Below are 24,927 nucleotides of genomic sequence, written 5' to 3'. Positions count from 1 at the left end.
TCTATATCATTTGCTTTTATCTGGGTTGCCTGCTCTAAACAATTGGGAATTCTTGGTCCTGCAATATGCACCGAATTATGCACACATGCTGCACATTCTTCAAAACAACTCAAAATTGCACAACATGGGATGCTGTGTGTACTTCGTCAGTTGGACCTTGTTCCCTATTGGCAAACCATTGGACTGTTCTTTGGGCCATTGGTAACCAAGCCTGCCTAATTCTGTAATCTTTTGTATCAGTTTAATTGCATTCTCATTCAAACTACATGTGGGATCCCATGTCGGTTGGAGAGGGGCAACGAAGCATTCCTTATAAGGGTGTGGTAATCTCTCCCTAGTAGACGCGTTTTAAAATCGTGAGGTTGACGGTGATACGTAACAGGCTAAAGCGGACAATATATGCTAATGGTAAACTTGAGCTGCTACAAATGGTGTCAGAGCTAGACACCGGGTGGTATGCCAGTGAAGACGTTGGTCCTCTAAGGAGGTGGATTGTGAGATCCCACATCTGTTGGAAAGGGGAACAAAACATTTCTAATAAGGGTGTGGAAACTTCTCCCTAGCAGACGAATTTTTAAAATTATGAGGCTGACGGCGATATGTAACAGACCAAAGAGTGGTGTCGGAGACAGATTTCCTTTCATTAAGGGTTGTTGCCCTTGATGTACTTGCGGTAGAGTCTGATATAGAGGGAATAACTGATCTCTTCATTTCCATCTCTTCCTTAATCTGTGTAATCATTGTGCCCTCAGTTGCAGACAGTGAAAGAGGAGAATCTGTTGCTTGACATGGCCCCAAGCATCTCTGTGTTCATGAAAACGAAGTCAGGTACAAGAATGTCGTGTGTTTATGGCTGTGAAAGAGCACCTGCTCCTCGCTGTTGCATTCCCTGGCTTCATGTTTGATCAAGACTTCTTTTTTCTTATTTGAAGCTGCTTCCAATGTTGAGCCTTGAAGAGTTATGATGATCATCCTCTGTCTGCACAAACAGCCCCATGTTTGGATCTTGTCACAGCTCTGGCTGCCTTCCCTCCAAATGATCGCCTTTTGTAGCTTTCTAAGCATATGGGATGTAATCTTTGGTAGCTTTCATGTTTGATCAAGATTCTCTTCGTTCTACTCTCTCATGATGTGGGATCTCACATTTTTTTTTTCTTTCCGAATTCTTTTGTATTTACCATAAATACTTAATCAAATTTCAACCTCAAATAAAAGATAGTGCAAGAATATATAAAACATATCAATTTTAATTTACATATCATGGAAAAAGAATTGAAAAATGGCATCATTATATTAAAATTAAAAGAATATTTACCAAATAAAAGTTGTTAATCAATGTCAAAAAATGGAACGTGGAGCTAGTTGGCAGCGTGAACACAAGAAATTTTTTACCACGTGGATGGTGGTCAACAATCTGATTGGTTACAGAAGAGAAAAGCTGACAGGATAAGCTGCACAAAGACAGACAAGCGGGTTGCTGACACGTGTGAAACTTCCAACTACTCTGCCGAGCAAAACAGCTATGCTCATCTGAATTGAAATTTCAAACCCCAAGAGATTCTGCATTTGTCAACTTCTTGAACTCCATTTCTGCAAATCGATGGAATATGGATTCAGAACATGATTTATTTCAGGCTCTGGACAAGGTTGAGAACATTTGAGCAGCTATCATGTCATACTAAACAGAAAAGCTTCCAAGAATGTAATTCTGTCATTCTCAGACCTTGTACAGAAGTCAGTTGAATCAGTTTAAACAAAAAATTCCCAGTTTCTCAAGATTGAGACAGTAAAAAAGAAGTGACCAAGAAAAATGATGAGAAGTGCTAAGGGGAAAAATGATGAGAAGTGCTAAGGGGATAATACAGGGAATGCTGTTTAATTCAATCCAAAAGAGTATTCCTAACTATGAAAAGATAAAACGTTGTGTCAGTTTTGTGCAGAGGATGAAGGGTTGTTGTTATTTGAGAATGGAGCCAAACCAGTTTCATTTTCCGAACCAACACACTCTTCACCAGCATGTCGAACGAAGTCCTCGGGAGACATGTGTACACCATGGCAAGCACAGACAATCTTGATCAGGTTTGCATTGTATCTGTAAGTCACACCAGAAATTGTTCTACCATTTGGACCTGGACCAGTGGTAGAAACCCATGGTAGATTGGGGAAAGAACCACATCCCCCAAATTTGACATCTGCTGCGAGGCCTGGCCTTATAGCAGAAATTTCGTTTAACAAACCTCCTGCCGATCGTTCAAATGCGTCTTTTGCTCCGTGGCTACCGCTGCTTCCCTTTTCCCCTGCTTGAGAAGAGGACCCTTCTTCCACGATAGGCTGTTTGCTATCAGTTTTGTCTTGTTCAAACGTCCTGGCATCATATGGAGTAGCCTCAGCTGAATTAGGAAGAATTCCTTGCATCCAACGAACATTCATAACAAAGGGTAAGAATTTATCATGAATTACAAACTTCAAAGGTAAAGGAAATCACCCTAAGGTATATAGGATGGTACACAGATATCATACAAAGTGGACATTGTAAGTATCCTTCAAATTTGATAGACCTTCAATCGTGGAAGTACACCGAAGGAAGAAGGGTGAGGGGACATTGATAATATAATATGAAAAATTGTCCTGTTAATGAATGGACCAAATTATTGAAGGGGTGAAAGTTAGAATTTAGTCTCTACGGTTATAAAAGTTAGAATTTCATTTTTTTGGTTCAAACTTCATAAATAATCCCTTGTGACTTGATAAAATCCTCCTAAACTACTTATTCTAACATTTAAAACCATACGAACTAAATTGTGACATTCTTGAAACCAAACAAATCAAAATGTCAATTTAACCTTAATGAATAGATGGTGAGAAATTGTGGAAAGATAGTTCTTAGTCATTACTTAAGACTATGAGGGGCCGGGTAAGTATTTGGTACAAGTACTAGTAGGAAAAGAGGTTGAATAAGCTTCTTATAACTTGTAAGGAAAGAAAAGCCGAGTAAATTCTATCAAAATCTGTTAAACCCATGTTAAAGCCAAGCTCGTAGTTACAGACGAAACCTCAAAATTGTTTAATAATAAAAAATATATGCATAAATTTCTTCCACATTCCTTCTGAACAACCAAATTGTCAATGAACGCTCCTCCTGTTAACATTCAATAATATAGTTTCAAACCAAGATCGATCCAGAATTACGAAGAAAGGGAACAGAAGCAGTTTTATTCCTATCTTACAAGATTATGGAATGAGCTTTTCAGATTCATATTTTTATTAGTAATTAAGGATAGGATGTTTACCTGAAGAAGTTTGACCTCTGCTACAGGGATTATGCAACTGCGCCTGGGAAATCAAACCCCAGGAATTATCTTTATCTAAAGTCGGAAGCTGGCTAGAAGAATAGCCAAACATCAAAGGCAAGTTCCCAGGATTCATAGGCTGGACTTCACATTGTACACCACTTCCAGAGAGGAAAACTTGCCTTGTGCCATGCAGAGAATGACCAGTTGAACTGGATCCACCAGCATCGTGAGACTCCTTGACTATTGATGGATAAATACCATTCCGCATACTTGTAGTTTGAATAGAGAACGGAACGCTTCTGTTTAAGTTATGACGCTCAAGGTCACTACTTGATGAACTGTTGAACTTCTTCTGCCCACTCAAGTCTGTAGTACTTAACTCAGAATGTCCATCATTTTGTGAAACTGGCTTTGATGTAGAACCCTCAAGTTCAGACTCTCCTACATCCTCAATTTCAGCTGCAGAACCGTCCTCGTATGTGGAAAAAAATGATGTTTTTGCCTTCTCTACATTGTTCTGACAAGACTCTCCTTCAAGCTTCTTTTGGCCGTTTATCTCCTCAAATAATATCTTTCGTTTATTACCCACCTCAGGCTGTTTTTCTTCCTGGATATCTACACGGTTCTCATTTTTCATTGCCCAGACTCCAGTGGCCTTCAAATTCATAGAATTATATCCATCTATATGAGCCCGGGAAAGGTCATTAAAAAAATTTTCTTTAACCTTCATCGAGTCACTTCTCAAGAGACCTGGACTCATATCTTGTCTCTGATTGCCACCTTGGAGGAAATTCTTGAAATCATCAATTATTTTACTGCCTCTATCAGTTTCTTCTGTTCCAACATCACCAGAACAGACACTTTTACCTTTGTCCTTGACCAATGATCCTCCACAAGACAAGCCCAAGCTAAGCTCAAGCCGATTGTCCTCCTCCATGCTTCGAGTTAAAAGTTTACCAAAGATCACGATTCACGATCATCCATCAATTCTTGACTCAGGCTGATATATAAAAAGAACCTCGAGTGTAAGAGTGATATCAAATTTGATAAACATATCATGATATTTAAACCTTGCCCATCGATGAAACATACATTGAGTGCTGTAAAATGCCAAAAGATGCAGCAGATTGCAAGATCCAGATTTAATCATTGCAGGTAAATCCTCAGGTCCCATAATAAACAAAAAGAAGAAATCTACTACATTTTACAAACAAGCCAATTACATTGATACTTTGTCCTAACATAGACTGTTGCCAAATCAGGAAATCTTTTTAACACAAAACTCACGGTGGCATTTCCAAAATGTCAGAAACATCTGATTCTTTGTTGCCTTAAACAAAAGTCGCTGGATATTCAATCCACTCTCAAATTTAAAAACATAGTTTTCCTTTTCCCAATCAAAACTGACCCACACAAAAACATAACATGTAAATTATGATGGAACTTGCTGTAAGATTACCTAAAACAATCCAAATGCATACAGGATCGAAATAAATATATTCGGTCTGGGAATAAAGTAACATTCCATACGGTTAATTTCTTGCATACATTTAGATGGCAATTCAGATCACACGATCACCAGATCTTGCAAACATGCTTAGATGTTTTAAAAAAATATATTAAAAGAAAGAAAAAGAAAAAGAAAACTAGGTAGCTTACAAACAATAGACCAACAATCAAAAGCACCCATTATATAGAACCAAAACCCCATCTCAACTCATTCTCTTCACATACACCTCAATCACTGTAAAATCCGTGATGATCCAGAATACTTAAGACCTAAGAAAAGAAAAAATTTCAGAGTAGGCCAACTCGCCAAAAGTAAATGGAATAAATTACCAGAAAGGAAATGAATCCAAGTTAGGGCAGGGGAACAGATCTTTGAAACAGAGAAACATAACCCTAAGTCAAGTGATCCTGTCAAGGAAGACCAAGTATGAACTCAAAAACCTGGATTATAGCACAGCGTGGCGGGATGAGAGAAATCCACAGTAGAAATGCATCTCTACTAATTTGGCACAATGAATATTTCTATCAGAATCATGATCTTTGTTCCTCACTGGAACGAATTGTTGATTTGCTCAAAACTCCTCTTCGGATCAAATCGCCGATTTATCGGCCCTGCTTTCGGAGCAACTCGCGGTGTTTGGGCGATCGAATCTGCAACTTAGACCAGATCGGTCTACGAATTATTTCTCTTTCTTTCTTTTTTTCAACGGGACGAAAATTTAAAATTCATTAAATGTGTATTTTAGATTTTAGTCCAACTAATAATGTTTGTTCGGTTACTTCGGTTAGGCTAATTTAAGAAATGATTATGAATTTATAATAATTTAATATTCTTTTCATTGAAATGAAGCTTTTTGAGAAGCTCAAACCAAATACATTTTATACTCAAAGTAAGCAATATCATAAAAACTCTATTCATCTAATAATATTTAGGTTTTTTTTTAATAAAATTTTCCAATTTCTATGTTTTTTAGAAGAAATACATTATTTTCAAAAAAATTCATAATTGTGAAATCTATACCTTAAATCATTTTCTAGTACATATATGCATCAAATTAAACTTTGATCAAGTTCTAAATTAGGCAATTTAACTATATTTTTATATTATATTGACACTACAAGGCAAAGAAAAAAAAAATGTTAAAATGATTCAATTCTAGTATAAGAATTAAATGGGCCGCGATACTAGGAGAGGCCCATTATATGCAAAGCTCCAGGCCCATCAGGCCTTCCCTAAGTAGTAATAGCAAACCAAAGCTTCTACAAGTCGATGTGTCGGAATATCCACACGTCACGTGCAGACCAGATGAATTATTCATCTTATAAAACTCATTTCGCCCGTGCCATGTCACGTGGAGGTTGGACGCCTAGAGCTTGAACGTCATGTCGTACTACCTCCCTTTAGCAACAAAAGCCCGTAGCATCAATTCCCACAACCAAATTCTCACTTAGTCCCTTATCAGTTTATTAATGTAAGAATTTTAATTAAATTTTATTAATGTATTTATACATATATATATTTGATAGGCTGTCATTGTTACATTATTAATGTTCACATGCTAATGTTAACTGGACCAATAAAATGAATTAAATGAAGTAGGGTAAACGTTATTTGTCAAATTAAAATGCATTAGATTTAAAATTAAAAAAAAAAAAAAACAAAAATTTCATAGTTGATAATTATTGAATACACCGTTACATCAGCTTCAAATAATATTAATTAAAGATATATTCAAATATTGTTGCAAGGAATCATGTTATATATTATATCTGAAATAATGGAAGATTTTAAACTGAATCCCAATTTTGGAAATATTTATAAAAAGTGCCCAGTTTTTTAAAACACTATTAAAACTAATATCTACATTTAATTATTATTATTATTATTATTATTATTATTTTGGCTTTTTCTTCAGGGTCCAGCCAGGCATGTACGTGGATATTTGGATAATAAAAAGCAGTTGGTAAGAGAGTGAAATGAAGTTGGATAAGTACAAACTTAATAATTTTCTGGTTCTTTAGTCAACGCCCAAAAGTCTCCGTCAACCACTATCCTTTTGCTGGACTTTTGAAAATTTAAGAACCCTAATATTTTTTAAACCTAATTCTTTAATAAACGTTAACAAATATGAGGTGGGGACCAAGTTGTAATGAATATAAGATTGGATTGATTGGTTAGAGCTTCCATGAAATTTGCAACCATCAACGGGAAATTAATCAATATTTGGCTACAATGGGTCGAAAATTCATTAGTTGTTGTAATAGTACAGCTCACATTCAATCGACTCCAACTGGTTTACCCTGGTATTAAATCTATGAGATTGAACAAGTATGATCATTGTCCTACGATAAATTAAAAGTAATCTATAAATCTTATAGGAAATAAATGTAAGCTAGATTGGATGTTGTAATGAATCGAAATATCTTCTATGTTACATCAGAGTATTAAATTGATATTCATAAAAGGTCGGGAAGTATATAAGATTTGACTAATTCAAAATGGATTGAATTTTGAAAGGTTTTTGCAGCATGGTATTGGATTATGTTTTAGAAATTGATTCCCTACATTTTTCATATTCAAAATTCAATTAGTCAACACTTGTGTGCACATGGTAACCAAGGTCCCATCATCTCTTTGAATCCCCGTTTTTTTCTCAATAATTTATCCAATTTTCAAACACAAGTGGGTTGAAATTTCATATACATTTTCAAACCATTCTTCAAGTCCGACTCCAGCAGCTGCTGTCGGTTCCCTTTTCTCTCCATATTTAGAATCCCACATCGCCTTTTCAGTTTCAGAGAGACAGAGAAATGGCTGGAGGAGGATTTGCAGATGGGGCGCCATTGAAAAGGGCTCATCTTTATGAGTATCGAATCACTGGGTATTTCATTGCGGCTTGCTTTGTTGCTGCCCTTGGTGGGTCTTTGTTTGGCTACGATCTTGGAGTTTCTGGTACGTTTGTTTTCCATTTTTCAGTATGAACAATCTTTTGTGTTCTTATGTTCTTGTTTTTCCTCTCTGGAATTGTTTGTTCCATCTGATATTTGAAGATTTTTAAGAAATTATGACACACTGAACTCTGTTTTCTATCTCGTTGACTTTGAATTTAAGAACAAAGAGATGAAATTATGATTAGTGATTATGCCCTTTACCAAGAATAAGAAAAAGAATAAGATTGGTGCTTAAATGGCACTACACTTGAGGTTTTAAATTTTTAAGTTTTCGGTTATATGTCTGCGAGATCGTCAGTCAGTTGGGAAGAACTAAATACTAAGTGACACGTTTTAAAAACTTTGAGGGAAGTCTAAAGAGAACAATATATGTTAGCTGTGGGCTTGTGCTAGGTGCTAGGTGCACGTGCATCAAAAAAAGAAAAATGATGTATAGTGGTCTAAAATCTCAGGTGGGGTGACTTCCATGGATGATTTTCTGGAGAAATTTTTCCCAAAAGTGTTCAGAAGAAAGCAGCTTCATCTGAAAGAGACGGATTACTGTAAATATGACAATCAAGTTCTAACACTTTTCACATCCTCTTTATACTTTGCTGCTCTTGTCTCTACTTTTTCGGCTTCATATGTAACAAGAAAGCGAGGCCGAAGAGCGAGCATCCTTGTTGGATCGGTTAGTTTCTTTCTAGGTGGTGCGATCAATGCTGCTGCAATGAACGTCGCAATGCTGATCATCGGACGAATTTTCCTCGGCATTGGTATCGGTTTCGGTAACCAAGTAAGAAGAAGAAGGCTGTTGGTTGTGTGGTGAAATTTGAAGGCTCTTTACCTGATGTCTAATTCTTGTTTGTTTTTGTCTCCTGATTGTGCAGGCTGTGCCTTTGTATCTATCCGAAATGGCCCCGGCGAAGATTCGGGGAGCGGTTAACCAACTGTTTCAACTAACTACTTGCTTGGGGATTCTGATTGCAAACTTCATAAACTATGGAACTGATAAGATTCATCCATGGGGATGGAGGCTGTCTCTTGGATTGGCCACAGTCCCAGCTACTTTGATGTTCATTGGGGGACTTTTCCTTCCCGAGACACCAAACAGTTTGGTGGAGCAGGGCAGAATGGAGGAGGGAAGAACTGTGCTAGAGAAAATCAGAGGCACGACGAAAGTCGACGCCGAGTTCGCCGATCTTGTTGATGCGAGCAATGCTGCACGAGCAATAAAACACCCGTTTAGGAACCTCCTTCAGCGAAAAAACCGACCCCAGCTCGTGATTGGAGCGTTGGGAATTCCAGCATTCCAGCAACTCACTGGCATGAACTCCATTCTGTTCTATGCACCTGTCATGTTTCAAAGCTTGGGGTTTGGTTCTGATGCAGCTCTCTATTCATCAACCATCACAAGTGCTGCACTTGTTCTTGCCACTTTCATTTCAATGTTCTTGGTAGACAAGTTTGGCAGGAGAGCATTCTTCCTCGAAGCTGGTGCAGAAATGATATGTTGCCTGGTAAATTCACTTGACCTGTAATAAACCAATTTCTTCACAGAAAATGCTAACACATACGCGCCTGCAGATTGCAGTAGCTGTGACACTGGCGCTGAAGCTTGACCAAGGGGAGGAGGAGCTTCCAAAGGGGGTAGGGATCTTCCTAGTGATAGTGATCTGCATATTTGTGTTGGCTTACGGAAGGTCATGGGGGCCGCTCGGTTGGCTCGTGCCGAGCGAGCTGTTTCCATTGGAGACGAGATCAGCCGGGCAGAGCATGGTGGTGTGTGTCAACATGCTTTTCACGGCTTTGATAGCGCAGTGTTTCCTAGCCGCTATGTGCCATCTGCGGTATGGGATCTTCCTGTTGTTCGCAGGTTTGATTGTAATAATGTCCAGCTTCATCTACTTCCTGTTGCCAGAAACTAAGCAAGTCCCTATCGAAGAAGTGTATCTGCTGTGGCAGAACCACTGGTTTTGGAAGAGATTTGTTAAAGACGGGAGACAAGGGACTCAACATGTGTAGGAACAATCAAAGAAGTGGCTGTAATTTAGTATACAAAATGCATTTTATAGTACATTGCTATTTTGTGTTCATAAATTTCCTATGCATATTAATATGATCCACCCAATATTATTCAACCAACTCTTAACCCAATTAAAACCAAACTTTAGGATCTTCCTAAATAATTCCCTTTTCCCAATGCTAATCACCTAATAAATATAAAATAAAAGATTTAAGAATTTAGTTGATACAAAATAAAAAATTGAAGGACAAGTCTCGTCCATTATAATTCGATCTATGGATCGGATAACTTTTTTGTTGATAGAAACAACGATCAAAGAGGACTAATAGAACAAACACCGAACTATAACAAATTGAAAAAATTAGTTCAAACCGGAGAAGTACGCCATGCTAATGTGCCTTGGATGATCTATATCTCAGGGTCAGGCGCTCATGAGCACATTAAACTATCCATGTGACTGAGAGCCCCCACAGCCCAAGCACAACGACGCAATTATCAGGGGTGCGCTCTACTATTGAGTTAATAGCTCATCGTGTGGCCCAACCCCACCATGCCAAAAGCAAGAGAAACTTCATCCCTCTCTTTCCTTTTTCCGCCCCCATGTCCCCACTTGGGAGGGACATGGGATGTCAAAAAAAACATCCTAAGTTTTAAGGGATCTAAAGTTGGGAGATTTTTTTAAACTATTTTCTTAAATCTAAAGATTAAATAAATACAATTTTAAAGATTTATAAATAATTTTTAAATTTTAGGAACACTATTAAATATTTTAAAAATATTTTAGAGATTAAATCAATGCAAACTTAAAAAATTATAATTATTTTATAAAGTTGATGAACACAAATTTAAGATTTATGGATATATTAAATAACTTTTAAAATTTAGAAACTAACTAGATTTAGAAATAAATTTACAATTTAATTATACCAAAGTCATCATTTATTTGAATTTAATAAAATCAATATTAAAAAAGCAAAATTGTTATTCCACCCCTTTTTAGCTTTTGACGAGACGCTTGGAACGTAGAAGTTCGGATTCGGAGACGACTTCTCTGTTTCTGATTAGAAATGGGCAGAAATTTCCTTTTTCATCAAAGATTCGAATCTCCTTGATGTACCGGATGAGATTTGGGATTTGCGACTGGAAATTATTGATTCATGCACCAATGGATTGGAGCTCAGCCCCACAGATGGCTCTGTGATAACCTTCCAATGATTGCCGCTTCATTCTCTCTGAAACGGCGGGCCAATCCACGTCCCAACATTAACGAACTCGTAAGCTGGTCCTCATTCTATATCCCTTCTTGCCTTTCTTGGTGAACTTCGTTTTTTCACTTGTCGTCATCTAGAATCTAGATTCTCCTTCAAAAAGAGTTGGGACCTACCATTTCCCTGGTAAAAGCACTTTACAGATTCTTATAACGTTTCCTTCCTGATTGCAATGATCTGTTGGAGATTTCGATTTAAGAAATGAGGTATAATTATCAATCATTAGTTCATAATCTATGGGGATTCAGAACTAGTATGGTATATCTAATTTGTATCTGGGAAGAGAGGAATTGGTATATTTTGCACGCGTAATAAGTTGATTTGTTCGGTATGTTGCTACAGTCTACAGAGACAGATTTTTTATTCCGTCTATCGTGTATTGATCTTATTATGGCTACCTCTGTTTAATGGAGATATTTGTCTATCAATTGTGCGATTTGGAATACTGACGAGGTAATTGGTTGGATTTTTGGCGATATGGAGATCCGGCGGCTTCTCATTATCATAATTATGATACTTATTACTGTCTTTTCTTTCCAATATTCTGTGTTTCAGTACACAAAAAGTTTAAACGATAAGGCCTCAACTCTTATGATGGTTCAGAATGTCTGTCATATGAACAATTTAGGACTTTGTAGATTTGATACAGTTGATACGGGTATTAACAACTTGGATACAAAGGAAAATGTTGATTATGATACTAACAACAAGGTAAGAACAGAAGTTGTTGATTTGACCTCAAAATTCTTGAAGAAAGAGTCCTTTGATGAGGAGGAAAAGAGTAATCTGACAGAGGATACTGTTGTAAGGGAAACGAATGCAGAATTAAGTTACAGTCCACTGATGAAGGGAGATGTTTTAGAAGATAGTAACATGACAGCCGATGAAGGAAAAGCCACTAGCAGTCCAGGTGTGAGTGAAATTGGAAATCAAAGCATAGTTGTTTCAAAACAATCCCATGGAACTATGAACAATAGCATTAAAAAGGTTGATCATAAATATTCTAACATTTCCGCGACTCCAGATGCATCTGCTGGCCAAGAAGAGGATACAAAAAGCAGTATGGAAGAATTAGAAAACGATGATGGAATTGTGCCAGGGAAGAAAGATTCAGTTGTCTTGAATGACAGAAAGGTGGGGCCAGACATATCAACATTGAGTGGGCCATTTATATCCATATCTCAAATGTATTCAAAGCTATCAAGGGCTCACAAGTCTTCTTGTTTGAAGGTATGGATTACATTTCGAGGTTCCAGATTTGGGTAACTGTAACCATCTAGAGTTCTAAAATTTTCACTCGTAATGCCACTTGGTATCAGAGGCGGCAATGTCCACAGACATCCCGACGTGATCGTGAACTACACTATGCAAGACGGGAGATTGAAAATTCTTCTGTGTTAAGGAGCACTCCAGGAATTAATGCTTCTATTTTCAGAAACATTTCCATTTTTACAAGGTAATCCAATACCTTAAAACATTTGGTGTTTTTCATTTTTCTTGCATCTTCCAATGTTCTTTGGAGACAATGTTGTGGTTAAGCACTCTTGATTCTGCCCAATGCCACTTACATTGAGCTTAGTTTCCTGAACTTTAAATGGTGAATAATACTCCCAAACATATTTGTTCTTTATGGGGAAATGAAAGCAAAAGGTTAACATTTTTGTAAGGTTATATAGTCTACAGTTGAAAGACAAAGGCTAAAAATTCTGTTCTGAACATTTCTTCCTAAATCTCGGTCCTGTATCAGCCCCAAAAGGTTTAAACCATTTCCAGTTACCAAGCTTTACATTATCTGGGTTGACTTGTTTTATGAGAGGGACAGAGCACCTTTTGTAGGATTATTTTTGCTCATTCTCTTTTACCTTAGCGAAACATCAATCAACCTTTACTAAGGCGAAGCTTGTGGTTTGTCATCTTTGCAGGAGTTACGAGTTGATGGAAAAAATGCTTAAAGTCTATATATACGAGGAAGGAGAAAAACCCATTTTCCATCAGCCTATATTGACTGGAATATATGCCTCAGAAGGATGGTTTATGAAATTATTGGAAGAAAACAAAAAGTTTACTGTGAAGGACCCTAAGAAAGCTCATTTATTTTATTTGCCCTTCAGTTCACAGTTCCTAAGGGTCGCATTTGGAAACAAATTCCGCAACAAGAGGGATCTACAAAAGCTTCTCAGGAAGTACATTGACTTAATTGGGAAGAAGTATCCTTTTTGGAAAAGAAGTGGAGGATCAGACCATTTTCTTGTTGCTTGTCATGACTGGGTAGACATTCTTCAATCTCGCTAATCATATCAATTTAGCTTCAGTTCATTATTTGACAGTAATGCTTATGTGAATCAAATACTAGCCTAGATGAAAATGACTTTTCTTGCTAATTGTTTTGTAACAACCTGAAACTTATTGGCTGTGTTGTTTTATGTCTTCCTAGTAATTAATGTTCTTTGCATTTGGATTGAGAGGAATAATAGATCAATTGAGATTATTTGGAAACTGGTTAGGTTTAACGCTCTTTTTGGGCTTTGGTCACTAAATCTTTTTATAATTATGAGTTTCATCTTGTTTTTTTGGATTCGAGTCCCCTTTGGTTGTTAGAGTTGTAGCCCTTTCGTGTTCTTTCATTGCTTTCAATGGAAGTGTGGTTTCCTGATGCCTTTTTACAATTATGAGTTTCATCTTGTTTTTTTGGATTGGAGTCCCTTTTGGTTGTTAGAGTTGTAGCCCTTTCATGTTCTTTCATTGCTTTCAATGGAAGTGTGGTTTCCTGATGCATTGTAATTATTGACTGATATAGATCAATTTCAGGCTCCCAAGCTCACAAAGCGTTTGGTGAAGAACTGCATCCGAGCACTCTGCAATGCAAATGCTGCTGCAGACTTCGAAATTGGAAAAGACACCAGTTTACCAGTAACTTTTGTACATTCAAACAACAGCCCCATAGACGATATCGGTGGGAAACCTCCTTCCGAAAGGACCACGTTGGCATTCTTTGCTGGGAGCATGCACGGTTATCTCCGGCCTATTCTTCTACACTACTGGGAAAGCAAAGAACCTGACATGATGATTGTTGGCCCAATGCCTCATAGCATTGAAGGGAAAAGTGCCTACATGAAGCAAATGAAGAGAAGCAAGTATTGCATATGTGCTCGAGGCTATCAAGTTCATACGCCTCGGGTGATCGAAGCAATTCTCAACGAGTGCATCCCTGTGATTATATCAGATAATTACGTCCCTCCCTTCTTCGAGGTATTGAATTGGGAATCATTCTCGGTGTTTGTTAAAGAGAGAGATATACCGAATTTGAGAGACATTCTCCTCTCAATCCCAGAGGAGAACTACCTTGCAATGCATTCAAGAGTGAAAATGGTGCAACAACACTTCCTTTGGCACGAAAAGCCTGCAAAGTATGATGCATTTCACATGATCCTTCATTCAATTTGGTACACGAGAGTGTTTGAGATCAAAACCAACTGACATTAGACAAAGTTTGATTCTGGATTTAACAAGACACTCAATTGTTACAATGGTAGGCCTCATCCATGTTCCTAATGTAGTTTGTACAAGTCTTGAATGAGGGAAGGAAATTAGTTTTGGTTACTTGAGATTTTTCTACCATGTTTATATACATATGGATTAGAATTACTAGGTTGGGGCGTGGATTGTTTAATCTCTCATTCTTATGATCGTCATATATAGTATATAAATTTTGAGATAATTTTTAAGAACTATTTACCGTTCTAAATATGGATTGTTTAATATTTTATTCTTATAATAGTCACATATTTTGAGATAATTTTTAGATACTCCTTACCATTTTAAAGGTAGATTGTTTAATCTCTCATTCTTATTATGATCGTCATATATGTTACCTAATAATTTTTAGGTAATGTTTGTCATATATGTTACCTAATAATTTTTAGGTAAACACGTCATATATGTTACCTAATAATTTTTAGGTAATGTTTACCCTTCTAGAGACAAATGGTGTAAATAAATTTTGAGATAATTTTGAAATATAAGATTTTAATTTAAATAATGTATAAAACCATTAATTAATTGACTAATTATAAATGTTTTAATTAATTACTTGTGGTACTTGCAATTATTTTTATAATATTAATCTTACTGAATCTTTCGGTTAGAAGGTAAAAGAAATGATTCATAAATAATATACTTGTCACGTCAATTAAAGAAGCTTTAGCTAATGATTTCTGAAATAACCTGGCATGAAGATATTTTAAATGAAAGAATTCATTTTAATAAAATAAAAAGATGTAGATAATGATATAAGGATATAAATAATTTAGCCTCCCATCAAATTTGGCGGACTCGACCACACAGTTCTCAGAAGTCTGAATCACTTCCAAAACAAGCGATGAAGATGATCACCGTTGTACGCACGGTACCGACGAAGCTTGAAAGTTGAAATGCTGCTTACGTAGCTCATAGAATTGAAGAGGCTACAGCTTCCGAGGTAAAGAAAGCTCGAGCTTAGCTGAACATCCAACTTTCTTTTTGATTTCGCAAACAGTTCGTTCTCTTCTGTTTTGGTCGGAGTAACACTGAGTTTCGAATTCTCTGTCCGTTTGATGTTTTAGCTGCAATTTTGAATGTTTGTGATTTTCATCTCATTCCCCTGCGATCGATAAGGTTTCTGAGAAATGTCTTCTCAAAATTGGTGCTAATTGCTGGTAACGACTGAATTAGCTCATAATTTTTCGCCATGATTTAGCTGTCTATTGTCAACCGTAGTTCATAAGCTAATTCAGAGTTGTTTGATAATTGTGGGGTTTTTTCTTCACGCATTGGTATCCAGTTGCTGCAAGGTGCATGATGATCGTATGCGACTGCTCCAATTTGATGTGGTTTTTTAAAATTGGGAGTCCAATGTGATCCCGAGCTTCTTCAAGTTATTGGAATATTTTATAGATATTGGTTGCTTCCCACGGTTTCTTATATGGCTATTCATGTTTGTACAAACTTGTTTCATGGTATCAAAATCCGGAGTCTGCTTATTATGATAGCCATCATAATTTCAATTCTCATTGTTTCCCAGTGCTACGTTTATCCTTATGCGAAAAAATCTTTCCTACCACTTGATGTTAAGAGCTCAGACATTATGAGTCTTCAAAATATCACTAGTTTAAACCATTCAGAAGTTCATTTCCTGTATACTGTCACTCATGTGAAAAATAGGAAGGAAAGAACTGAGTACATTACTGAAAAGAAGGGAGAAAGAGGATTTGGTTTGACGTTGGATGCTGCTAATAGCATGCCATATGAGAATGGTACACCATTTGAAGAGACTTCGGCAATGCCAGATGGAAATTCTACTGTTGATAATGACATTGGGAGTGGGACGGTAGAGTTTGGTTATAATCCCCCCATGAAGGAAAAAATTTTAGACAACAGTTACAAGAGAGTTGTTGAAGGTGAAGACAGCAGCAATCTAAATATGAGTAAAATGAGAAACCATATTTCTTTTGTCTCAAATCAATCTCAAGAGTTAATTGTAGATCCAAGAAAATCTGACTTGTCTTCTGCTCAAAACACATCTTCCATTCCAGAAGACCGTTTCGGTAGAACCGAGGAAATAGTTACGAAGGATACAAGGTCTGAGCAAGGGAAGAATGTTTCCGATACCTTGGATGGACTTGCACGGTATGACATATCGACTTTGAAGAGTCCTGAGATGCCATCAATATCAATATCTCAAATGAACGCATTGTTGTCTCTAAGTCATACTTCTCCTTGTTCGAAGGTATGGATTTCAACTTAAGGTTCCAATTAGATCATTGACAAAAACTCGACTCTAACACTTGCACTGCTGATTTTACTTGGTAGTAGAAGCCACAGTGTCGTTTGTCTTCTTCACGTGATCGTGAACTTCTACATGCGAGACTGGAGATTGAGAAAGCCACTGCTGCTGTGAACAGCCCAGGAATTATTTCTGTTTTCCGAGATGTTTCTATGTTCAAGAGGTAATATTTTCTAAACATTGTTTGGTTCATACTGCCTCGACATGTAGCAGTGGCCTGGCATATAGTCTATCCCATCAGCTATCATCTTCGTTGATCCTGTGTCTTCAATGTCAATTAGCTTATTGTGAAAATTTGGATACTGTGACCAGTACCAACATTAACCAGGATGAAGCGTATATTGCGTGTTCCCTTTGCAGGAGTTATGACTTGATGGAAAAAACGCTTAAAGTTTATATCTACAAGGAAGGAGAAAAGCCTATTTTCCATCAACCTCGGATGAGAGGGATATATGCCTCAGAAGGATGGTTTATGAAATTGATGAAAGAGAATAAAAAATTTGTTGCAAAGAATCCCAAGAAGGCACACTTGTTCTATTTACCTTTCAGTTCGCAGTTACTAAGGAGTGCACTTTCTGAACAAAATTCCCAAGGTCGAAAGAACCTAGAGGAACGTCTAGGGAACTATGTCAACTTAATTAGGAGAAACCACCAATTCTGGAACAGAACTGGAGGTGCTGATCATTTTCTTGTTGCTTGTCACGACTGGGTATGTATTCTATACCGAATTTAGATTTATCGACAATGTCTTGTTCGAGTATTTTGTTGCTTATCTTGGAAACTCTTCTCATGTTATCCTTTGAAGTAGCTGAGGCTTGTTTGCTTTGTCTTCTGTGGACATTGTTCCGTGTGTCCGAAACCCTGACTTGAGCATAAATAGTTTAGTTACAATTTGTTGTCATCTTAAATGTATTGTTGGAGTCTCTTTCCTGGTAGTCAAGTTATCATTTATTTTCATTACATTCAATTTCAGGCCTCCAAACTCACAAGGAAGTATATGAAGAGCTGCATCAGAGCTCTCTGCAATGCAAACGCTGCTAGAGGCTTTCAAATTGGGAAGGACACTAGCTTACCAGTTACAAATATACATTTGACAAAGGACCCTGATATAACTACTGGAGCAAAACCTCCTTCAGACAGGACTACATTAGCCTTCTTTGCTGGGGGTATGCACGGTTATCTCCGACCAATACTGCTTCATTACTGGGAAAATAAAGAACCTGACATGAAAATTTTTGGCCCAATGCCACGCGATGCTGAAGGGAAAAGAATCTATAGGGAGCACATGAAAAATAGTAAGTACTGCATATGTGCGAGGGGATATGAAGTTCATACTCCTCGAGTGGTTGAGGCCATTCTAAACGCATGTGTTCCAGTTTTCCTATCAGATAATTACGTGCCTCCTTTCTTTGAGGTATTAAACTGGGAATCATTCTCAGTATTTGTTCAAGAGAAAGAGATCTCTAATTTGAGAAATATTCTGCTCTCAATTCCTGAGAAGGACTACCTTGTCATGCATGCAAGACTGAAAATAGTTCAAAAGCATTTCATTTGGAACAAAATTCCGGTAAAGTATGATTTATTTCATATGATCCTTCACTCAGTATGGTATACTCGAGTTTTTCAGATGAAAACCAGTTGATTTAGGTAGCATCGGATTCTGGTGTCGGAAAGCCACAAATGTCGAATGAATAAGAAGACTGTGAAGGGGAAGTAAAAGGATGTAGTGTAAATATGCCGAGCTTCCATAACATCGTACACCCTCCAGATAGAGATGAAGCTTAGCTTGAATCTCTCTAATCATATGGTGGAATTCTTGAGGGATATATTTGCAAATGTTTCCATCTTGTAAATGAGTTCGATGACTCATCAGTTTCATATTCCATACCAAGTTTTGAGTTCCCCTTAGAGCAGTTTGTGAAACCAAATGATACCGTCACTTAAGGGAACGAGTTAGAAGATTTTGGTGCAATGGATTGGATTTTGGTGAGTTAGAAGAATTTAAAAACTTATCATTGCGAGAGGATATAGATATGACTTTCAATTCTTCAACTGCCATGCTACCGATCCCAGCTTCACCTGTTAACACAGTTCATTCAGAGAACTTGATATCAAATATAAGCTCATCAGTCTCAGAAACCGATTCTAAAAGCACAACTAAACGGAAGAAGATGAAGAGTGAAATGCCACCAAAGTCCATAACTTCACTAGAAGAGACGAACAGTATGTTTGTGTTAGTTTTGAATTGTTCGTTTGATGATCTTATATTATGCTGGGTTTTAATCTTGTTCTTGCTTTGCGTGGAGACCAATGAGTTCCTCTTTACGTGATCAGGAAAATTATTCTGCCAAGTCCTATATGTGCGTAATTCTCATAACAGGACAAATTACGTCAATTTTTTGAAGGAATACTCGGAAAATATTGCAGCCAAATATCCATACTGGAATAGAACTGGTGGAGCAGATCATTTTCTTGTTGCATGCCATGATTGAGCGCTGCTTAAAAGCACTTTGCAATACTGATGTAACAGTTGCCTTCAAAATTGGATGAGATATGTCTCTTCCAGAAACTTATGTAGCGAGAAATCTTCTTAGAGATATTGGGGGAAAACCTGCTTCACAAAGACATGTTCATGCCTTTTATGGTGGGAATATACATGGTTATGTCTTAACCCTGATATGAAGATCTTTGGTCCAATGCCTCATGGTATTGCAAGCAAAATGAGTTACATTCAGTATAAGAAGAGCAGCAAATACTGCATCTGCCCAAAGGGTTACGAGCTCAATAGTCCACGGGTTGTTGACGCAATCTTTTATGAGTGTGTACCTGTGATCATATCAGACAATTTCGTGCCACCATTTTTTGAGGTGTTGAATTGGGAAGCATTTTCAGTGATTGTTGCAGAAAAGGATATTCCCTACTTACAACAACATACTGCTCTTTCAATACTAAATGACAGATATCTCGGATGCAACTCCGAGTCAGGAAAGTACATAAGCGCTCCCTTTGGCATGCCAAGCCCTTGAAGTATGACATTACCCTTCATTCATTCTGGTATAACATAGTGTTTCAGATAAAGATGTTGTAAGTGCTCCATTGAAGATATGAAGGAAATCCATGAAACTCTAAAATAACTGCACAGAACAAAATGACTCCTTTGCAGCTTCTCTTTGGAAAAAATCTGCTTAAACCTCGGTGGGATCATGTGAAGGACCTTGAAAATGGACTGCAACTGTGGCAGTGCTCTTGTATATAGCAGACTGGTAAAACAAAACTATGATTATTTGTCAATATTGCAGTAGAAATCCTGATTTCCTTTCAGCAACCTCTGCATCTGGCTGTGAGACTTCAGGTTTCAAATCATACTGCCCTGTACCTCGTCGACGTAGGAAGCCATTTTCCAGGACCACAATGGAAGTTATTACTCGTTCTTTGGGTCATCATCAACCACATCCATCCAAAGCAATAAATGTTTTCACTCACTGGGTCCATCCAGACCAATTGAAGAGAGACCCACATTCAAGAACCGTATCTCTGAGATCGGAATCAGATACTCAGGCATATATGATCTCTAATATGGCACCACAACACGAAGCTTCCTATGAAGAACAGGGGCAATGTGGAATGGGCGATGATGTTAATGAACTTGGTGGGTTGCTGTCAACAAACAAAGGGACCCTGATTATCAGATATTTAAGATCTTCTACAGGCTCTACTACTCTCATGAAACTTCAGATGATCATACAGGTACCAACAATAAACTATAATCAAAATATTAGCGATTGTGGGTCCCTGTGAATTTAGTGATCTTTGCTTCAAAATGGAAAAAAAAAATGGTGGGGATTGCAAAATTAGGTGTTCTGAATGAGAGCATATGGTTATAATGATGGCCTGATGAGGTTCTTCCTTCTGGGTCCTTCCTTCTTTTCTCATAACTCCAATAACCATAATAAATTTTGACAGATTTGAAGTGTCCCTATTTCATTAAAGGATGGAAATTTGCCAGCCTACCAGGATTAAGTTTCCCAGTCCCATATCCACCATTATTGGATAGGGTGAATTTCAAGTCCAATCAGAACTCATTTTTTACTATGTTTTCAATGATTCTGATCCAAATTTGTCGTCTTGAAGGACCATTTTGTGGTAAATAAATGCACAATTGACTGTTGAGCTACCATATCTGTTTGCTTTTTTACTTCACAGACATGCATGATCCATAAATAAAAAAGAAAAACTCAAATTTAAAGCCTTTGGCAGCTATTTGTACTCATTCCACAATAACCCTGTTGCTTTCTGGTTGTAAATAATTGAATCCTTTATTGACTGTCTCTTCTGACTTCTGTATCCTTTTCTTCTATTTCAGAATACAATAATTTTTTACTATATTTAGATTAACATTATACTTCTTTCTAACTTTATCACACATTTTTAGGTACATAACAAATATATCTCAAACTTTGTCACTTATTTCCAAACTATTCTTATTCTTGTTTAACATTCTAACGGATTGCTACGTCGAGATAATTTTAGATCGTTTGTAATTTTAAAAAATAAATATCTTGGACATGGAGAACACATGGATTTCCATGTGATGGAGATAAAATAATCAAGAAATTGGATTAAAAAATACAATATTTATTTAACTAGAAAATAAAAGATAGATGGGTCCACATATTAAATGGATCATAGGGTTGAATCCATGAGGTAATGGGCTAGTATTGAAGCTTCAATCACTATCCACATTAATATCCTTACACAATTATGAAATAAATGTTTGTATGTTTCTCTCATTTTTCATACTTTCGCCTTCCAAATTATGTTCTAATTAATGACTATGTATTTTTATGCCTCATTAAATCGAACTATTTGTTCAAGTTATCAAATTATTTCCTTTCATCTCGTCAGTTTGCTTATCATATTTTCTCCTCCAACGTCTTTAATACCTAAATAATCGTGCTTCATCTATTTATATAAAGCAACTACTCAACCGTCGTTAGCCCTAGATGTTTAAAAATTTTAAAAAATATATTAGAAACATTTTGATCTATATATTTACACAAATTTAGGAATTTGTCTAAATCATTATCCCCTATTTTGACTTTGGTGTTAGTGGAAAACAAGTATGTACCTTCCTAAGTTCTATAGGTTAATTCTATAAATAAATAAACACGTACAATTTTAGTACATCGGCTCGATTTTCGAATTCATGATTTTGACCTAATAATCATAATAATTAATAATTTTTTTTTAAAAAAAAACATGATGAAAGCCAAATGAAATGAATGATTATTCAATGGGACAGATGAATGACATTAGATGCATTAAAATGAAACAATATAGTTATGCCATTAATTTATAATCAATAATTTCAACGACAATTTAAACATGCCTTCAAACTCCACACCTAATATTTTATTATTTAAATAAATGGACAAAATAATGGCATCATTGAATATATTATTCTATGCTTTTAACAAATATTTTACTCCCACGTTTAAAAGTATAAGAACCGAATGAAATAAATTTAAAAATGATGAAAAAAAAGTTACAGGAGTGAAAAATGGATGAAAAATAAAAGCACATGTTTGGCAATGATGTGGGAATTAAATATGTCTCGATATAAACGTGACTATAGTACTAGATTTTGTCGACTTAATTTAATGTACGCTATGATCGGAATAAAGTTATTTTTTAAATAAAAAAAAAAGAAATAAAGAAATTGACTGGTTTTTATTAAATGTGTAAGAATATGGTATGGTTATTAAAAAGAGTATATTAAAAAATGATGCGAATTCCATTACTTTAAAGAATATTAATTTTACAATATGGTTTGGGAGACCAAAACGACTACAACCATTTAACCAACACCATGCCCTTCAATAGTGTCTAATTTATTATTATTGGACCCTCTTTATTTATTTTTTTTACTTTGGTTTTTAAAATTATTTGATTAAGACTATACAATAAGGTGGATGGTCGTTTTTGAATCGCTTCTTAGACTACTTTATATATTTATAAAATAATATTGTTTATAATAATTATAATTATAAAAAAAAAGGCATGTGTTATTGGTGTTTAAATAAATAAAGTAGTAGGGTACAAATTAAATTTAGAAGTATTAGGGAAATTTGTGTGCTAAAATAGTGGGTATAAGCTTGGAAACACCAACACGCTTCATAACAAGAATTTGCACTCTTAAGGCAACATCACCCACACACCAAACAACCCCAATTCATTGAATTTGTACATAAATAACAACCAAACTTCATGCTCTCTTCCTCTCCTTCTACATTAAATTACAACTCCAATTATTCATCCCTAACCCACAATAACCAAACCCTTTTTCTTTCGCTTCTTTCTGCTCCGTAATATCTACTTCAAATTGTTCCTTCGTTCACATAGTCTAAACAATAATATCTCTATTGATATGAAGTCCAGTTACATATCATCACTGTTTAAACATAATACGAACTCCGTCTAATTTTATTCAATAAAAAATAAAAAGAAAAAATCCAGGCTGTGAGGGTTCATCTCCCCCAACTCTTTGTACCTTCACCGTCCTTCCCTCCCCTATAATAACTAATATCATTTCTTTTTTTTTTATATATATATAAATAATTGAGATCTTTATTTGTAAGAGACACGGGAAAGACCGATACGAATGATGGGAAAGAGGGTGGTGGGTGAGACTGAGAGAGAAAGTGAGAAATAATTTATTTTTTTATTTTTAAAAAAATAATAATAAGAATTATTGGAAAGAGAAGTACTCGTCTACACCCGCTTCTATTACAATCCCCGTGCATGATAAATGCACAGTCACCAAGGGCATCGATGCCTCCTTTTATAATATATATATATATATAAGCCCTTTTATACCCATTCGTGTAGGGGTGACTTACAATTTGTAATAATACCGTTTTTATCAATGGCTCGCCTTATCGTTCACAATGACCCTGCAATTTTGAACTCTTCCTCTTCTTCTTCCACGTCGTCGTCGTCGACGTCGTCGTCGTCGTCGTCGTCGGTTGAGAGCGATCAGGCAGGGGCGGCGATTGCGGTTGACTCGAACCGGAAACGGGCGAAGAGGCCCAGGGAAAGTAGCAATGGGAACAGCAAGCACCCGGTTTTCCGTGGGGTCCGAATGAGGGCATGGGGAAAATGGGTTTCCGAAATTCGCGAGCCCCGAAAGAAGAGCAGGATCTGGCTCGGCACTTTCTCCACCCCTGAAATGGCCGCACGTGCCCACGACGTCGCCGCTTTAACTATCAAAGGCAACTCCGCCATTCTCAATTTCCCCCAACTTGCCCATCAATTCCCTCGCCCCGCTTCCAACTCCCCCCGCGACGTCCAGGCCGCCGCCGCCAAAGCTGCCTCCATGGAACTCCCCACCCCTCCCCTGCCTACGCCCTCGTCCTCCTCCTCCTCTTCCTCTTCCTCTTCCGGTTTATGTCCGTCGACGCCGGAGGAATTGAGCGAAATCGTGGAGCTTCCAAGCCTGGGGACGAGTTACGAAACAACCGAATTGGGGAAAGAGTTCGTATTCGCTGACTCATTGGAAGGTTGGCTTTATTCATACCCATGGTATAACAGAGTGAGCAATGTAGAAGAAGAAGAAGAAGAAGAAGATTACAGGTTGTTCGGAGACCAGATTTCAATGGCGGATTATACACACACTTGGATTCCCACTACCACACCCTTCGAAACATTCTTGTGGCCACATTAAACTAAATCACCCCCACCTCCATTNTTGGTTAATTTAGGAATTTTAATATTGATTTAGACCCGTTAGTTAGCTTTCTCCATCACTCTCACATCATAGCCTTGCATTTACTTGATTTATATAAAAAAAACAAAAAAAAAAAACCATTTAGTGTTTTGTTAATAATAATAATAATAATAATAATGTAAGGATTTGGGGTTTGAGGCGTAATTGAATTAATCATCAATTTCGCCTCCCTCTGTTCATATAAATTTGTGTGTAATCTCTGTTTACGCTCTAATTAATCAATTTCTCTCTCTGTTTGTGTTTAATCAAATGGGATTAAAAAGAACTCATAATCTTTGTGTTAATCTTAATGG

At 36.8% G+C, this 24,927-nt stretch overlaps 5 protein-coding genes and 2 pseudogenes across 8 annotated transcripts; 5 read left to right on the top strand and 2 right to left on the bottom strand.

Moving 5' to 3' along the window:
- Window positions 1–99: 99 nt before the first annotated feature.
- LOC111792973 lies at window positions 100–1,530 on the bottom strand (annotated as a pseudogene).
- Window positions 1,273–5,505, bottom strand: LOC111793141 (ninja-family protein mc410-like). Of its 3 annotated transcripts, XM_023674887.1 has the most exons (4): window positions 5,133–5,505; window positions 3,291–4,293; window positions 1,980–2,408; window positions 1,273–1,590 (listed from the first exon to the last, which is right to left on the bottom strand). In XM_023674887.1, exons 2-4 carry the CDS (start codon window positions 4,228–4,230, stop codon window positions 1,544–1,546), a joined length of 1,416 nt encoding a protein of 471 aa, XP_023530655.1. In that variant the 5' UTR covers window positions 4,231–4,293; window positions 5,133–5,505; the 3' UTR covers window positions 1,273–1,543. The 3 variants fall into 3 exon arrangements, with proteins under 3 accessions (XP_023530655.1, XP_023530653.1, XP_023530654.1); XM_023674885.1 differs by lacking the exon at window positions 1,273–1,590 and having other exon boundaries at window positions 1,647–2,408; window positions 5,133–5,504; XM_023674886.1 differs by lacking the exon at window positions 1,273–1,590 and having other exon boundaries at window positions 1,647–2,408; window positions 5,244–5,504.
- A 1,931-nt stretch (window positions 5,506–7,436) lies between these two features.
- LOC111793140 (sugar transport protein 14-like) lies at window positions 7,437–9,844 on the top strand. The gene is made up of 4 exons (XM_023674884.1): window positions 7,437–7,755; window positions 8,207–8,529; window positions 8,624–9,253; window positions 9,321–9,844. Exons 1-4 carry the CDS (start codon window positions 7,614–7,616, stop codon window positions 9,756–9,758), a joined length of 1,533 nt encoding a protein of 510 aa, XP_023530652.1. The 5' UTR covers window positions 7,437–7,613; the 3' UTR covers window positions 9,759–9,844.
- A 933-nt stretch (window positions 9,845–10,777) lies between these two features.
- LOC111793139 (probable glycosyltransferase At3g07620) lies at window positions 10,778–14,627 on the top strand. The gene is made up of 4 exons (XM_023674883.1): window positions 10,778–12,257; window positions 12,347–12,483; window positions 12,950–13,295; window positions 13,836–14,627. Exons 1-4 carry the CDS (start codon window positions 11,505–11,507, stop codon window positions 14,502–14,504), a joined length of 1,905 nt encoding a protein of 634 aa, XP_023530651.1. The 5' UTR covers window positions 10,778–11,504; the 3' UTR covers window positions 14,505–14,627.
- A 722-nt stretch (window positions 14,628–15,349) lies between these two features.
- On the top strand, window positions 15,350–21,022 carry LOC111793595 (probable glycosyltransferase At3g07620). 2 transcript variants are annotated; one of them, XR_002814953.1, is made up of 5 exons: window positions 15,350–16,791; window positions 16,878–17,011; window positions 17,209–17,557; window positions 17,822–20,595; window positions 20,812–21,022. XR_002814953.1 is itself a non-coding variant. In XM_023675547.1 (4 exons), the coding sequence occupies exons 1-4, from the start codon at window positions 15,988–15,990 to the stop codon at window positions 18,488–18,490; spliced, it is 1,956 nt and encodes a 651-aa protein (XP_023531315.1). In that variant the 5' UTR covers window positions 15,350–15,987; the 3' UTR covers window positions 18,491–21,022. The 2 variants fall into 2 exon arrangements, 1 of the variants encoding a protein (XP_023531315.1); XM_023675547.1 differs by having other exon boundaries at window positions 17,822–21,022.
- On the top strand, window positions 18,856–21,022 carry LOC111793596 (annotated as a pseudogene).
- Window positions 21,023–23,673: 2,651 nt separating this feature from the next.
- Window positions 23,674–24,591, top strand: LOC111793674 (dehydration-responsive element-binding protein 3-like). The gene has a single exon (XM_023675665.1). It carries the CDS (start codon window positions 23,774–23,776, stop codon window positions 24,569–24,571), a length of 798 nt encoding a protein of 265 aa, XP_023531433.1. The 5' UTR covers window positions 23,674–23,773; the 3' UTR covers window positions 24,572–24,591.
- Window positions 24,592–24,927: the final 336 nt, after the last annotated feature.

The sequence above is a fragment of the Cucurbita pepo genome, chromosome LG04 (assembly GCF_002806865.2).
Source record: "Cucurbita pepo subsp. pepo cultivar mu-cu-16 chromosome LG04, ASM280686v2, whole genome shotgun sequence".
Taxonomy (NCBI): Eukaryota; Viridiplantae; Streptophyta; class Magnoliopsida; order Cucurbitales; family Cucurbitaceae; genus Cucurbita; species Cucurbita pepo.
Note: the sequence above shows the minus strand (reverse complement) of the source record. Positions and strands in the feature narration are given on the sequence as shown.